Raw genomic sequence first — 13,758 nt, 5'->3', positions numbered from 1 at the left:
TGCATTTCTGGAACTAGATATTTTTTCCTTTTTTTTTAAATCTTTTGTACTTAAAAAAACAAAACTTCTTTTTTTTCTTCTCAGTTGCGGCTTTACATTGCTTTTTGAAGACTTTGTGTGGTTAATCAGCGTGTTAGTGGATTTCACTGCAGCATTGACACAAAGATGGGTGGGTGAATGCTCGGGACTTTGCCTGTTTCATTCAGGGGATACTGACATCTCACACACACACAGCGCACACACACACACACACACACACACACACACACACACACACAAGGTTTAAAAAATCTCTGGAGACAAAGATTAGAAAGAAAATCAAGCAGTGAAACCAAAGCATAAAAAATAATCAGAAACACACTCACCCATGTACAGGCACCTACTTCCACGCGCAAACACACACACACACATACACACGCGCGCACACACACATACACACACCACAACCAGGAGCTACATACCTAGTGTGCTTTCTGATTTTTAAGTGTAGTGATGTGAAAAAATACTCGTCTGTGACATTCCACTGAGGTTGGAAAGACACTAATAGGCAGTTTTTTTTCTTTTCTATTTTTCGGTGCATTCCCTGGTCAACGTGTGATGGGCCTCTAAAGTCAAAGAAATCAAACACATTTAAAGTAAAAAGAACAAATGTCGGGGCTGACAGTGGTGTGCGTTAGTGACCAGTGTTAGTTCGAGGCACACAGAGATAAACACTTATAAAGAGTGATCCACAGAACAACATGTGCTTTTCCAGGAAAACACAAAAAAAAGGCCCAGACATCTTTTCTCCAACCCGTCTGAACTGTGCCATTCAGTCGTCTGTGTTTACACAAGGTGAACACAGACAAGGTGCTCTACAAATGAGAGAATGAGCTAAACTGTTTTCTTGGTGCACTGAGTCTGTGTTCACTAAAGGGAGAGACACTTAAAAACTCAAAATTTGTCATACAGCGCCACCGCGAGGTCACATGAAGTGCTGGAACTCCGCTTCAGCGTCTGCAGGAGGGCAGACATTTATTTAATCGAGCCGCTCTCTTACATCGATATAATCTTCATGTGTCGGGGGAAAAAAAATGACAACAACCTTTTAGTCTGCTTTTAGAAATCCCCGACCCCCCGCCTGCCCTCCTGCAGACTCAATCCCCCACAATGCATCTGTGGGTTTGAGCTCCACCTCAGGGTTGGAAAAATGATTAGCTGAGATTAAAAAAATAAACACATACAACAGAATATTAGACCAATCATGGAGAACCTGTCTCATTATCACAAACATCATAATCATCATTATTACATCTTTTTTATCCGTTATTTACGGTCAGTGACAAAGAAAACAAAGATGAAGAGTTTCTCTCCTTCCTGTGCTTTTCTTTTTGGTCTCTTTCTCTCTAAAGTCTCTGTTTTTAACCCCCACACCCTGGAAGACTTTAAAATGTTTCTGATTTGTTGGACCCGATAAGGACACAGCGTCCTTTGAACCGCTTTACCCTGCTTCCCAGTGTTTCATTTTTCAGAGTATCACTTTAGTTATAAAAAAGTTACTTTCACAAAAAAATCTGTGCAATTTCGAGCTGTATCAGTGGCAGGCATCTGGCACGGAAAAACACGGACAAGCAAGCAAAACGTAATCATTCTGTTCCTTCTAGAAGTAGATAAATGAAATATCCGATCCCCTCTGTCACTTGATTCGAGTGTTTGTGAAGGTACAGAGAGAGGAATGTCCTACAGAGGAGAGAGAAAGAGAAACAGAAAGAGAGAGAAACCCTAAAGACCACAAGAGAAATGACCAAGTAAAGTTTCCCCCCGCATACAGTAGATTCTCATTGTTGCTATTATTAGTATTTTTTTGTATCATTCATGCAGGATTCAACAGGGTGTACAACTCCGCAAGTCTAAAAACCGAAGCTGTGTGGGGGTGCAACAGAAGATTCAAGCTTCAATGTTTTGAAGAAGTAGAAGAGAAGGAGGAAGAAGAAGCAGGAGTAGAAGAAGAAATACTGCAAGAAAACAGTTACTGGTTTGTATGTTTTTCTCGTTTCTGAAAACCATCTCCATTTTTTTTTTGTTTTTCTTCTCCCAAAGGTTGCAGAGTCGAGGGGTTGGTGACATTGTTTGTTTCTTGGAGGAGGGTGTTCTCTGGTGCCCCACCCCCACCCCCACCCCCACCCCCCCCCCCCCCCGACACACCAATCCGGTCCTCGGGATTTTAAACCGAGGGGGACCTGTCACCCCGTCGAACACTTCCCAACTCTCCCATCCACTGAGCCGTCTCACCTCATACAGGTGGAGGGCTGATTGATAGTTTTTTTATTTAAAAACACAGATGATAAAACTCATCAATATTCAACTGGTGGCTGGGAGGGTTGGATTTGATTCTTTTTTTGAAGCTAACTTAAATGAAGTCAGCTTCAAGAGGCAAAAAAAACAAACAAACAGCGGTTGTTCTTTCGTTTCAGACTGTTAAGTGTCTCTTGTCGAGTCGCGACTCTTGACATCTTGTAAGTGGCTGTAGCTCTTTGCCAGAGGCATAAATTTAAGACACACAAAGACTCTCGTCCATCAGCTCTCTCCTGCTTGCATCCTTAAAAACTGCAGTTTGAGGTTAAGTCTTATTTGGCATCAGAGATGAACGCGTCGACGCTGCACGCAGATCGTGGAGGTGATTTGTCCTTACACCTTACACATTTTTGTCTCCAGATGCTGCCTCAGCATTTTTTATTTCATCCCTTCATCCTGACACGCGTCCGTCATAACGCCTGACGTTCTGGGACGTGCCACCCAGAGGAAGAGAGGGAAAGAAATTGAACGGACAAGAACGAATATTCATGGTGTCCCCTTGGCAGTCAGGGCTCTGGCTCAGAGCTTCCTATTTTCTTCGTTGCGTCCGTCCGTCGATCAAATCTTTTTTTCTAATTTAAGCCCCTCCCCCGTCCCCAGAGGCTAGCACCAGTCGTCAGCCTCCGTGTCGCCGTAGGGTTCATGCAGGCCCTTGCGGGGACCCCTCGGATGCCCGGCTGGAGGGGGGACCTTGTGAGGTCCGGTGTGTGGCGGTCCGTGGAGGTGTGTGGAAGGCGATGAAGAGCGGTAGCCGTTGGGGAGGCGGCGCTGGGCGGCCTGCTGCATCTGTCCCTGCCCAGGCCCGGTCAGGGCGGTCGTGGGCGGGGGGGCGTGGTGGACAGTCCTCGGTGAGGTGCGATTGGGCTGTTGGTGGGGCGGCGGGTGAGGATGAGGATGAGGGTTGTTCACAGGATGGGACTGGGGGGGAGGGAGGGGATGGGGGTTGTGTGGTTGTGGAGGAGGAGGCAGCGGGTGATTGGCCAGAGCATGTGGGTGGGGGTTGCCACCCTGCATGGGGCTCTGCTCGTAGGCAGGGGGTTCATGGTGGGGCTCATAGTCCTGGTTGTAAAAGCAGGCGTCCCCTTCCATGGAGCCGCCGCCTCCTCCACCTGTGTCTCCCCAGCGAGCGGGGGGGTGATGACCCTGTCGGGGTCCGCCATGATGAGCCATCGGGGGGCCAGTAGGGGGAGGGCCCTGGCCTTGTGGCGGCTCAGGAGAAAAATGGCGTGGGGCGGGGGCCGGGGGTCGACCCTGTGGTCCCCCGGGCGGCGCGGGCATTGCCTTACGTACAACAGGGGAGTAGGTCACATGAGGCCGGGGGGTCGCGGGGGTCTGAGGCAACTGTCTTCGACCTCGACGTGGCGTACTGGTCCCCGAGGTCGAGGGGACGGGACTCCCGCTGACCGAACTACTGCCCTACACGAAAAGTGAAATAAAGCAAATAAAAAGAACGAACCAACAAATTCAACGACAGAACATGTAGAATAAAGGAGAGGATGGGAAAGAGAGAGAGGAAGCAAAGAGTCCAGAAAGAAAGACAAGAACAAAGAAAGCACGGCGACAAGAAGAGAAGAAGCACCAGAAGAGAAATGACAGGCATTGAAAAGTAAGAGAGGAGCAGAAGAGGTGGATAAAAAAGAAACAGATTCCAAACAGCAACCAGACATGGAGAAGCAACATGTTACGCAGAGGAAAGGAAACAAGGAAACAAAAGACAACAGGAGAAAAAAAGGGTAAAGGGTTGATTTCAGGAGCAACAAATGTGGAACAGGGTCAAAAGAATCAAAAAGGTGTTTCTCTCTTTTTTTTTTCTGTTTTACCAGAGCTCAAAACATGATGAGTTCTAAACAGTTTCTAATAATAACACAAATGTCCACATTCTGATGGGAGGAAACCATCCTTCCCCAATTCATCGTCCTGTGCAAGAACTTTCACGTCATAACATGAAACATCCGGCTGAACACCGGGCGTCTCACAGGTTTTTTCTGCTAAGGTTTGATTTTGGGAAAGGATGCCGTAGTGAGGGGGAACTTTTGGGGTCTCAAACATTCAGGGAGGACAGAAGTCAGGAAACTCAAATATACATTCATAATGTATATTTGTTGGACTGTTGGAACACAGACGGTTCATTTAAATAAAAAACATAACTTTTATCCACATGATAATTCCCACAAATATAACGTTTGTGTGCATGTTGTAAAATACAGATTTACATATGAATTTCTAAAAAGATTCATTTTGCCAATTTGAACGCAGCTGACGTGTTGCTAAAAACACACCTCGGCCTCTAATTCAAAGACAGGAGCGAGCAGTTAAAAAGTCCTGTGATTGAACTAGAGACCGTTCAGTGAAAATTTCAAAGGCTTTATATGTGATTTTTTGATCCCTGAGCACCAGCGTGAAACCAAAACAACTTACGCTGCATTGTTGTGTTAGCATGCTAATGCTAGCGATCTTTATTATGCTCGTATCTTCACACTGCATGTAAATTTACCTGAAATGAGCGTGATCTAGAAACACAGTTAATCAGTGAGTACAGTATGTTATTCTTCTTTTCTCTAGTCCCTCAATTTAACAACTTTTATACACGAGGGGAGGAGTCAGCCGGCCGTCCTGGCGATGTAAACAAACTGAAGATAGGACTCTGAAAACTCTGAAAACATCACAGACAGTGGGACTCGGGTGTTACACCCATTGTAGACAGTCATGACTCACAGAGTTATTTTCAGAGGATATACTTGATTTATATTATATTTAAGTCTGAAAAATCACATATAAAGACTTTAAAGATTTATTTTTGGGCTTTTTGTTTCTTTATTAGAGAGATAGGACAGTGGATAGAGTCAGAAATCAGGGAGAGAGAGAGTAGGGAATGACATGCAGGAAAGGAGCCACAGGCTGGATTTGAACCTGGGCCGCCCGCTTGGAGAACTATAAACTCCGTACATGGGGTGCGCGCACTAACCACTGCTCCACCAGCGCCCTGATTCGTTTTTTTAGTGTATCCCTTACAATGAGTAAAAAAAAAAACCTCATGCACACAAATCCCCGTTAGCCCACCTGTCTGTGTGTCAGGCACTCGCGTCCCTCGCTGGGCGATCGAGACCAGCGCCGGTCCCTCTCTCTCTCCCTCTCCCGGTCTTGCTCTCTCTCGCGGGAGTGCCTGTGTCCGTACTCGCCACCCCGCTCTGCTACATAGCGCTCTTTGTCCACGGAGCCGTGGTGGTGGTGGTGATGATGGTGGTGCTTGCGGTCTTTGGACCGGCCGCGATCCCTGTCCCGGTCCTTGTCTTTGAGGTCGCCTGACTGCGTGGTCGTGCTCAGGTCTGTGCCGAGGCCTGAAGGTGCAGAGACATGAGTAGTGTAAACAATGATAAAGATTGTTTTGATGTAGGCAACAACATAATACCAAACTTAAAGAAAACATAAGTGTGGGGGTTTTGTTCTGCCCCACCTGTGTCAGCCTCCGTGTATCGACAGAGGGACCTTTCAGACGCCCGATGACTCCGCTCTTTTCGCCGGTGTCCGTGTCTGGAGCTCCTCCCCTCCTCGGGCACACGCTCCATCGTGTAGTCGTCCGGTCCTCCTTTGTCCCGGTGTCCTCGCCCGGACCTGCTGTGGCCCAGAGACGATGCCGAGCGCTTCATGGGACTGCTGTCGCTGATGGTCTGAGAGTGAAAGAGAGAGAGAGAGAGAGAGAGAGAGAGAGAGCACCACGGCAGGGAGGGAGAGAGAGGGAGAGATGCTTCCTTTGAATGTCTGTTGATGTTTTCTGAGAGGTAACGGGTGTGTATGTGTGTTTATGTTTGTATGTGAATGAGCTCTGTTGATTTTACTCCATGAGCCAACCCGTCCTCCTCCCACATCACATATTCACACACCCCTGCATTTATAATAACCTCCTAATCAATATGCACCTTTAAAAAATATAAACATGAGATAACCCTTCCCTTCTGGAAAAAAGAATCGAAGTGGCAGGTATGTAGTCTTCAGCCTCGGCTTGTTTAAGCACTCATACTTTTGAAATATCCAATCGAACACAGGCTGTTATCTCTTTTTCCTTAAGCTGAAGTATTCCCTCCCTTTTGAATTTCGTTGTGTCCTGCAAAGAGCAGCTTCATCAAACTGTGTCCTTACCTACAACACAGACTCCTCTTTATTCTTTAAAGGTATAATATGCAAATGTCGTGCCAGTAGAAGTCACACTTTAGCACCACTCAGTACGGTCACATGCAGACCGGGAGAAGTGGAATTACTGTGAGTCGGACGAAAACTGGACTTTTTCAATTATGTTAGACCGACTGCAATCATGTTGAGATGAATTTCTCAAAGACACACATGGATAACGTGGTTGCATGTAAACACCTCAATCAGACCCAATCTGGACTCAGGGTTCTGCACATGTTTCACAGTCCCGGCGCCGCTGGGAGCTGTACAGTTGTCCATGTTTCACCTTTCAACCTACAACCAGTTTGCAGCTTGCTAGCTTGTTAAAACTGGAGCAGGTCCAATAGTAAACCAGCTGAAAGCGGGGCACCACCTTATTGAGTTTTAACCTTCATTCTGATGTGCAGCCCAAGTGGATTTTGTTCTTATTTCTTTCAAGTATTTTCGACCAATCACAGTGTTTTCTTCATCTCAGAGAGTCTGTTTGGTTGCCCTGCAATGTTGCTCTACTCCATCAAGCTGCTACAAACAGCGTCCCTGAGTGGGCGGAGCCATCTCTCTTCCCCCCACACGGTGGCAGGACTAACGGTTAGAGAGGGAAAAAAACATGCATGGAACAAGTTCGATCCTCTGGGTGAAGGAAGCACCGTCCCGTCGGTGTGAACGCAGAGGTCAGAGTTTGACTTCTCTCTGTGATATCTCCTCTATATTTCTTAAAAATCTTGCATATTATACCTCAAAGAATTTGAGGAATTCAGACGTTTTTCTTCAACACCTGTGCGAGTCACCAAATATCTCCTCTGAAAAACGGCTCAGGGTTTAAACTACAGTAACTGCCGATCCCTTTTACAGAGAAATAAAAAAGTTGCACAAGAGAAAAGAATACAAAAAAAAAGAATCAGACAGATGATGGCAAATGGCCATGCCTTCCATGCGTCTGGAGTTGCTTTGTAACAGAGAAAAAAAAAAAGGGAGTAGAAGGGTCAGTACGACTCGCAGCAGTCCTCCATCCTCACCACCCCCCTAAACCCCTGAACATGGAACATTCCAGGCTGCACAAACTCCTCTACTTCTGCAGTTTCAACACAGTTTTATCCAGCCATGCAGGCAGCTACATAGGTGTTGTCCTGAGTGCTCATGCTCTGATGTGGGGACAGCAGGACAGAGCCTATGGAGCCACACGTTTTCTGACCTGGACATGTAAACCATATCAGGCTACTTCAGTGCTAGATCTTTTAGGCAGCCGGCCTGATTTTCAGAGTTAAGTGACAAATCAACTGGTGGATGTTTTTAAAAAAATAAAACAGAGTATCTGTCCTCAAAGAAGTAGCACTGAGAATCCCAACAACACCTCCATTCATACTCGATCACACCTGAATCAGTCCTCGTTCATACTCTCGTCATCTCCACAAACTCTCACACACTTTTAACTTCTTTCTTGCATGCAAGTAGGCAGGAATGAATGAAGACTCTTAACACAGATGGGGAGACATAGACAGCATCGAGTACACAGGCATGAAGACACAGAGCAACAAAGCACAAGCAGCTGAGAGAAAAAGAGAGACGCAGAGAGAGAGAAAGGACACACAGAGGCCACGAGACAGTGTGGCATGATGGTTTACAACGACAGGAGACGTGCAGAGTACGGCCCAGAAACCAAACACACATTGCGTTTGGTGCATGACACTGGAAGCTAAGGATGCTGGGATTAGTTTGGGAAGCTGGGCTGGCATAAGATTGTGGTCATGCAAAAGAGAGTTCTCTGAATATATCTTAGAGACGGAAAAAGCTTCCCAAGATAAAGAGACAACATGGAGACATGACGGATGAGGAAAAACAAGTTTCACAAGGAGAGAGAGAGAGAGAGAGAGAGAGAGAGAGAGAGAGAGAGAGAGACGAGACAGGGAAGACAGGGTACATACACTGAGGTTACTGCCACGTTGTTTCCCCTTCCTCCGCTGCTGTACGAGCACAGAGAAGACACATACACACACACACACACACACACACACACACACAAAGAGCCACAAATACACCAAAGGAGTGGACACACATGGAACACACACACAGAACCAGAAAGAAGAAAGAGGGAAGGGAGGAGGAGAGGATGGTTTGATACACAATGGAAGAGAAAAAAAGGGGGACAGAGGAGTACAATTAGGTGGAGGTTCAACCAAAACAGAGACGGGGGTGCCAGGGTGGAGAGAGAGAGAGAGAGAGAGAGAGAGAGAGAGAGAGAGTGTGTGATTAGACACCGAAGCTGCAGTGACGGTGGAAGAGAAACACTTACCACGGACACGAGGGTGGATGGTGCCCACACGGGGTCACAGAGACAAAGGTCACCATGAAAAATGCTCAATCAACAGCAGCGCGGTCACAACAGCAGTGACGACAATTAGCAAAACACACACATACACACATACACACACACACACACACACACACACACAAATGGATATGCATCGTCGCAAACACGCACAGGTACAGTTAATTCACACAGCAGACAACAGAGTGACAAAACAAAAACAGAGCACAGTGAAAAAACTACAGAGCACACTCGTGTAAACAACACACACCTCCCCACACGCACACTTCTGTAACACACACACACACACACACACTCGCACACATACACACACACACAATGACATGCTGGTTCCAGTCCTGGGGGGGGAATAAAACCCCCCCAAAATTCATAAAGAGTTCAGCACAGGCAAAAACCTTCGATAGAAAAGGAAGAGACAGTTTAGTACAAAAAAAGATAAAGAAATCAAAAAGAAGAAGAGGAAAATAATGGAGGGCACAGAAGTGTGCATGTGTGTGTGTTTTTGTATTTATAATTATGTTGTGTGAGTATGACAACCAGAGCGCTCACCGGAATATGAAAGAATATAAAATGGATGAGTGTGTCGGGTGGAAAACGGGACGATCACAGTTAAAAAAAAAAAAAAAAACCTGCATGCATGTGTCAGGATGACAGGAGACAACAGGGGGAGAGGAGAACAGAGAAGCAGAAGGTCTGACTTTGTCTTGCTGTGATTCCTTTTGAATCCATGTCTTCAAGATTCAGAAGAACTTTTTAATCTGGATTAATTAATCTGTTGTGGAATATTCTCATTCTGCACGTTGATCTGTGGCAAAAGAAAATACCAACGAGAAATGCAACGATCCTAAACTTCCTCCCTCTTGGATTAAGAGCAACCACAGCAATAAAGGTTTGAGCGACAAGTCAGACCTTTGAGAATATGACCATTTCCAACCAAAGCGGGTGAGGAACACAGAAAATGGGGGGGGGGAGTGGAAAGGTGAGAATGCTGCTCACTTGGTTGTCGCCCGGGAGGCGGGGCATGGAAGCGGCCCTGCCATGGCCTTCCATTGGTGGAAAGTGCTCAGTATCCGAGTAACCATCCTGCCCCATCTCTCTCATCTCTACCGTCTGCAAACAGAGCAGGAGAGCAGGAGATGGCTGCCATGAAAACTGAGAGGGAGCAGGGGGACAGGTGGGAGAGTTTGTTATCCAAAGAAAGCAGAGAACCGAGGCTCCCAGAGAGGTCAGAGTGGTTAGTGGGAAAAGCTGAGTGAGTGTGTGTGAAGAGGGACTTTATCTTCGTCTTTATTTGTCCTCATATTTCTTAGTCTAGCAATGAATGTAAACAAGGGATTTGTGGTCTGGTCTTACAGATCATTATCAACATCTTATTTTTGTGTTTGCAAATGTTGCTTTGAGAAAAGAAGCTGCTAAAATAATACAAAGATCCTTTGTCTATGGCACGATGAGGGGGACTCAATCGAGGACAAGCTTGAGTGTATTCCAAAGAAAATTTAGAAAAACATACCTGTGCTATTAACATTATTACCCAGGTGCATTGGGAGAAGGAAATGATGACTGGCTATTTTGTGCAGCGGCAACCGTTCCAAACAATTTACATTAAGAAGAAATGTGCTTTAAGATTTAGAAAACGACGTAAGCTCTACAGTACGTGCAAAAGACCAAAACAAACGCTACGACAGAGACGCCCCGAATGAAGACAACATGATGCAAAGAGCCGAAAGAAACGACTGTATAAACAGCAAACACGCTGCGAAGTCAGAGACAGACACGAGCCGTTTTCACTTTTTGCGTCTTGAAAATTTCAGGCAGACTGCCCCTGAAATCATTCTGAGTCGCTTGTTCACACAGACGCCTCTCAGTGGGGGGCTATCCTTCAGTGGGCGGGGTCCACGGTCTTGCGCTGGTCCAGATTATCAACATCACCCCCCTCCTCCTGCTTGATCACAGTGAATCTCTTGCTGCGTTCTCACATCAGCTCAACCCATAATCACACGGAGAATTCACCAGGCGACCGGCAGGAAAAACTCCGGGTAAAGTCGGAGTGAAACATTTTAGCTTTTTGGGTTCACACATGCAGCTTCTGTACAAGTGTGAAAGCTCAAACAGAAAACTACGGCGGTGTGTTTTTAGTTGTTGCATTTGTTTTGGACTTTTGCATGTGTTTTTTGAATTAGCATTTAGCATTAGCACTCCTTATGGGAACTGTTTGGGTTGTTGCAGATTGGTTGCTGTCCTCCAGCAACATTTTGGTTTCCAAAGTGTATTTTGTTTGACGTATACTTCCAGAAGTGGAGCTAAATATGGCAGCGAGGGCTTCAGTTTAACTTCATCTCTTCAGCAAAGCTTCTGTTTAAGTTTACAATATTAGCTGAATTAGCCTCCGTGCTAACAACTAGGAAATTCTTTTTATTTGCATTATATTAAGTGTTCTTCTACCACATGTGGTCTTTGCTTGCTGCCCAACAACTCAGAAACCAAACAACAATGAGGTGAGACTAACATCCTCTTGTTGTTCTTTGTGTTTTATGATGAGCCCTCTTATTGAGCTGTGTGTAGCCACAGCTGTTCTCTTCTATCAAACTCAGTTTAAACATCTCCAGACCTCCAACAGTGGATGTGGAGAGGTGACCTTGCAACAGGGGCCGACTCCAGGAGGTCTACAAACAGAGAGGTTTCATATGATGACACCCTGAAGACGCAGGCAAGGAAGACTCGCAATGACATGTGGTTAAAAGACGGTAAAAAAACTGTGTGGAGCGACACGATTGAGGGATGAGACTAGTTATCCACATGACGATGCTAACTGAATAATCAAGGAAAGACAGATCGCAGTAAAGCGTTACAGACGGGCCAGTATGAGCTCTGAACCTCTCTTTATTTTTTTGTAATATGGCTGCGTCAGATTAAACAGTACATGCAGTATTTAGAAGCAGTGCTCTTCTTTTCATTAATGATGATGGCGCGTTGACCTGATCGACAATAAGTAGCTGTATTTTACATTAACCTTAGTTTAAATGGAGGCAAACACAGACCTCAGGTCCTAATTATAAACCTGGAAGGGGCACTGGTTTCCATGGCGATTTAAATCTGTTACTGTTCGCAGATCGCAGTTTATTTTCCCGTTGTATCATCCCCAGCGGTTCTTTTGGATTTCATTTGGCAGCAATGACATGAAAGTCAGGACAAATGTTGAATGGATCGAGTGTTTGAGTACTTGTCACACAAACTTAATGAATACAATCGTGTGTGTGTGTGTGTGAGAGTGTGAGAGTGTGTGTTTCAGTGTGCGATCCTCAGCGTGTGTGTGTATCTGAGCTTTCTACCTGAGAGTTGCTCATGCTTCCCAGGCCGTCCTCAGGGTGTCCCTCAGGACTCCAGCTGCCCACCTTCTGGGACATCTCCTGAGCACGAGCCGTCACCCATGATTGGCTCTCCGGGATCCCGCCTCCCACCGGCCTACACACACACACACGCCCGTACAAACACACACACACACCATCAAAGACACAACTTTCTTAACGGCACCGCTCTCATGTCCTGTAAAGTAGAGCATGTCATCGTCACACACTCACAGGCTGTTGGCCGTCTCTGTTGTGTTAGGCGGAGGCAGAGCGTTGTTAAGTCCCGGACCCCCGTCCTGGGTCGGGGAAGGTGGCTCCACGCGCTGAAACAGTAATGGCGTTCGATTCTGTGTGAGATATACAACATGGCCGTCGCCAGCTATCAGGCAGACTGACAGGGAAATGGAGGGAGAAGGAGCAGAGCAGGAACAGAGGACATGTAGAGAGAGAAAGGGCGGGCTGTCGGCTGAAGCAGAGCGAGGCAGAAGAGGTAATGCAGGAGGAAGAAACGAGGGCGGGGGGGGGGGGGCGGTAACTTTAGAGCAACTGATGCCCAGCAGCGGGAGAATGAGATGGTTGGACTCAAAGTGCACTCTGGGACCTGGAAACCCTCTGAGATGTCCAGGTCCAGATGTCAAACCATAAGAGTGTTTAATAAGATCCAATAAGGAAAGTATATGGATCAGTAAACATTGCAGGTTTCATCTGATTGGTTTAATGTCGTAATATCAACTGAAAAATAAAAATAAAACCAAAGACGTTTGCAGAAGCAGAGGCATTGCATTAAGAATAAATCGGGGAGTGATATAGGAGGGGCTTCGGTCAAAGGAGGGATTGGTCATCATGGGAGATAAACACTGCAACAATCCTGCAGAGGGGAACATAGCAGGTGAAATGCATGATGGGACAAAGGGCTACATTCATTGTCAATCAAATATAAGTCCTCAGAACGACACTATTACCTTTTTTTCCCCCATAGTTTTAAAGCAGCTATTACCTGATCTTAAATAAATGATGGATGATACTTTCAATCCAAACTGTTGAATGAACCTATGATTTAATATCACATTACATGGTGACAAAAGTCAAGCTTTTTGGATTTGCTGTGCTCATGAAACGCTGCCTCCCCGGGTCAACAAAGGCAGCAGTTTACAACGTGTTATGCGGATTGGAGAGATGAGATTATGTCCAGAAGGGGCAAAACATTTTGAATGAAGTTTACGTGGGAAGAAGGTGCGGAACAGCACTGGGTTGAAGCAACATTTCTGCAACCATATTTTAGTTAGTTTGTAGTAGTAGTTAAGATGAACCTTACGTCTCTCTGGTGCAGCAACCAAACAATGACACAACTTCTTAAGTTACAAACTAACTGGAGTGAATGCAGGGGTTAAGTGTGGACTTTACACCAATACTTAAGACACAACTGATACAGAGGTGCTGCAACAGGACACGCTTAACCTGTAATGACCCTAAAACATCAGATCTGATACGATGCTATGATATGATATGAAGATGGAATACAGCAGAATTCATGTCAGCTAGCTTTGTGCGTCTCTTCCTTTGACAGGGAACAGTTTTGTCAGA

The 13,758-nt window shown here is 45.9% G+C and overlaps 1 protein-coding gene across 8 annotated transcripts in view; it reads right to left on the bottom strand.

The window, feature by feature from the left end:
- Nucleotides 1-2,162: 2,162 nt before the first annotated feature.
- cacna1aa (calcium channel, voltage-dependent, P/Q type, alpha 1A subunit, a) overlaps nt 2,163-13,758 on the bottom strand; it is a 67,844-nt gene continuing 56,248 nt past the window's right edge. For 3 of the 8 annotated variants that reach the window (XM_061065243.1, XM_061065244.1, XM_061065249.1), the window contains 7 exons: nt 12,406-12,521; nt 12,157-12,289; nt 9,824-9,937; nt 8,424-8,462; nt 5,789-6,002; nt 5,395-5,672; nt 2,163-3,750 (listed from right to left, as the gene is read on the bottom strand). In XM_061065243.1, coding sequence (XP_060921226.1) covers nt 2,938-3,750; nt 5,395-5,672; nt 5,789-6,002; nt 8,424-8,462; nt 9,824-9,937; nt 12,157-12,289; nt 12,406-12,521 — 1,707 coding nt within the window. In that variant the 3' untranslated portion in view covers nt 2,163-2,937. The remainder of the gene's footprint in view (nt 3,751-5,394; nt 5,673-5,788; nt 6,003-8,423; nt 8,463-9,823; nt 9,938-12,156; nt 12,290-12,405; nt 12,522-13,758) is intronic. The other 5 variants (XM_061065245.1, XM_061065246.1, XM_061065251.1 and 2 more) reach the window with 4 other exon arrangements.

The sequence above is a fragment of the Labrus mixtus genome, chromosome 20, assembly GCF_963584025.1.
Source record: "Labrus mixtus chromosome 20, fLabMix1.1, whole genome shotgun sequence".
NCBI classification, from domain to species: domain Eukaryota; kingdom Metazoa; phylum Chordata; class Actinopteri; order Labriformes; family Labridae; genus Labrus; species Labrus mixtus.
This window is presented reverse-complemented; position numbering and strand designations above follow the sequence as displayed.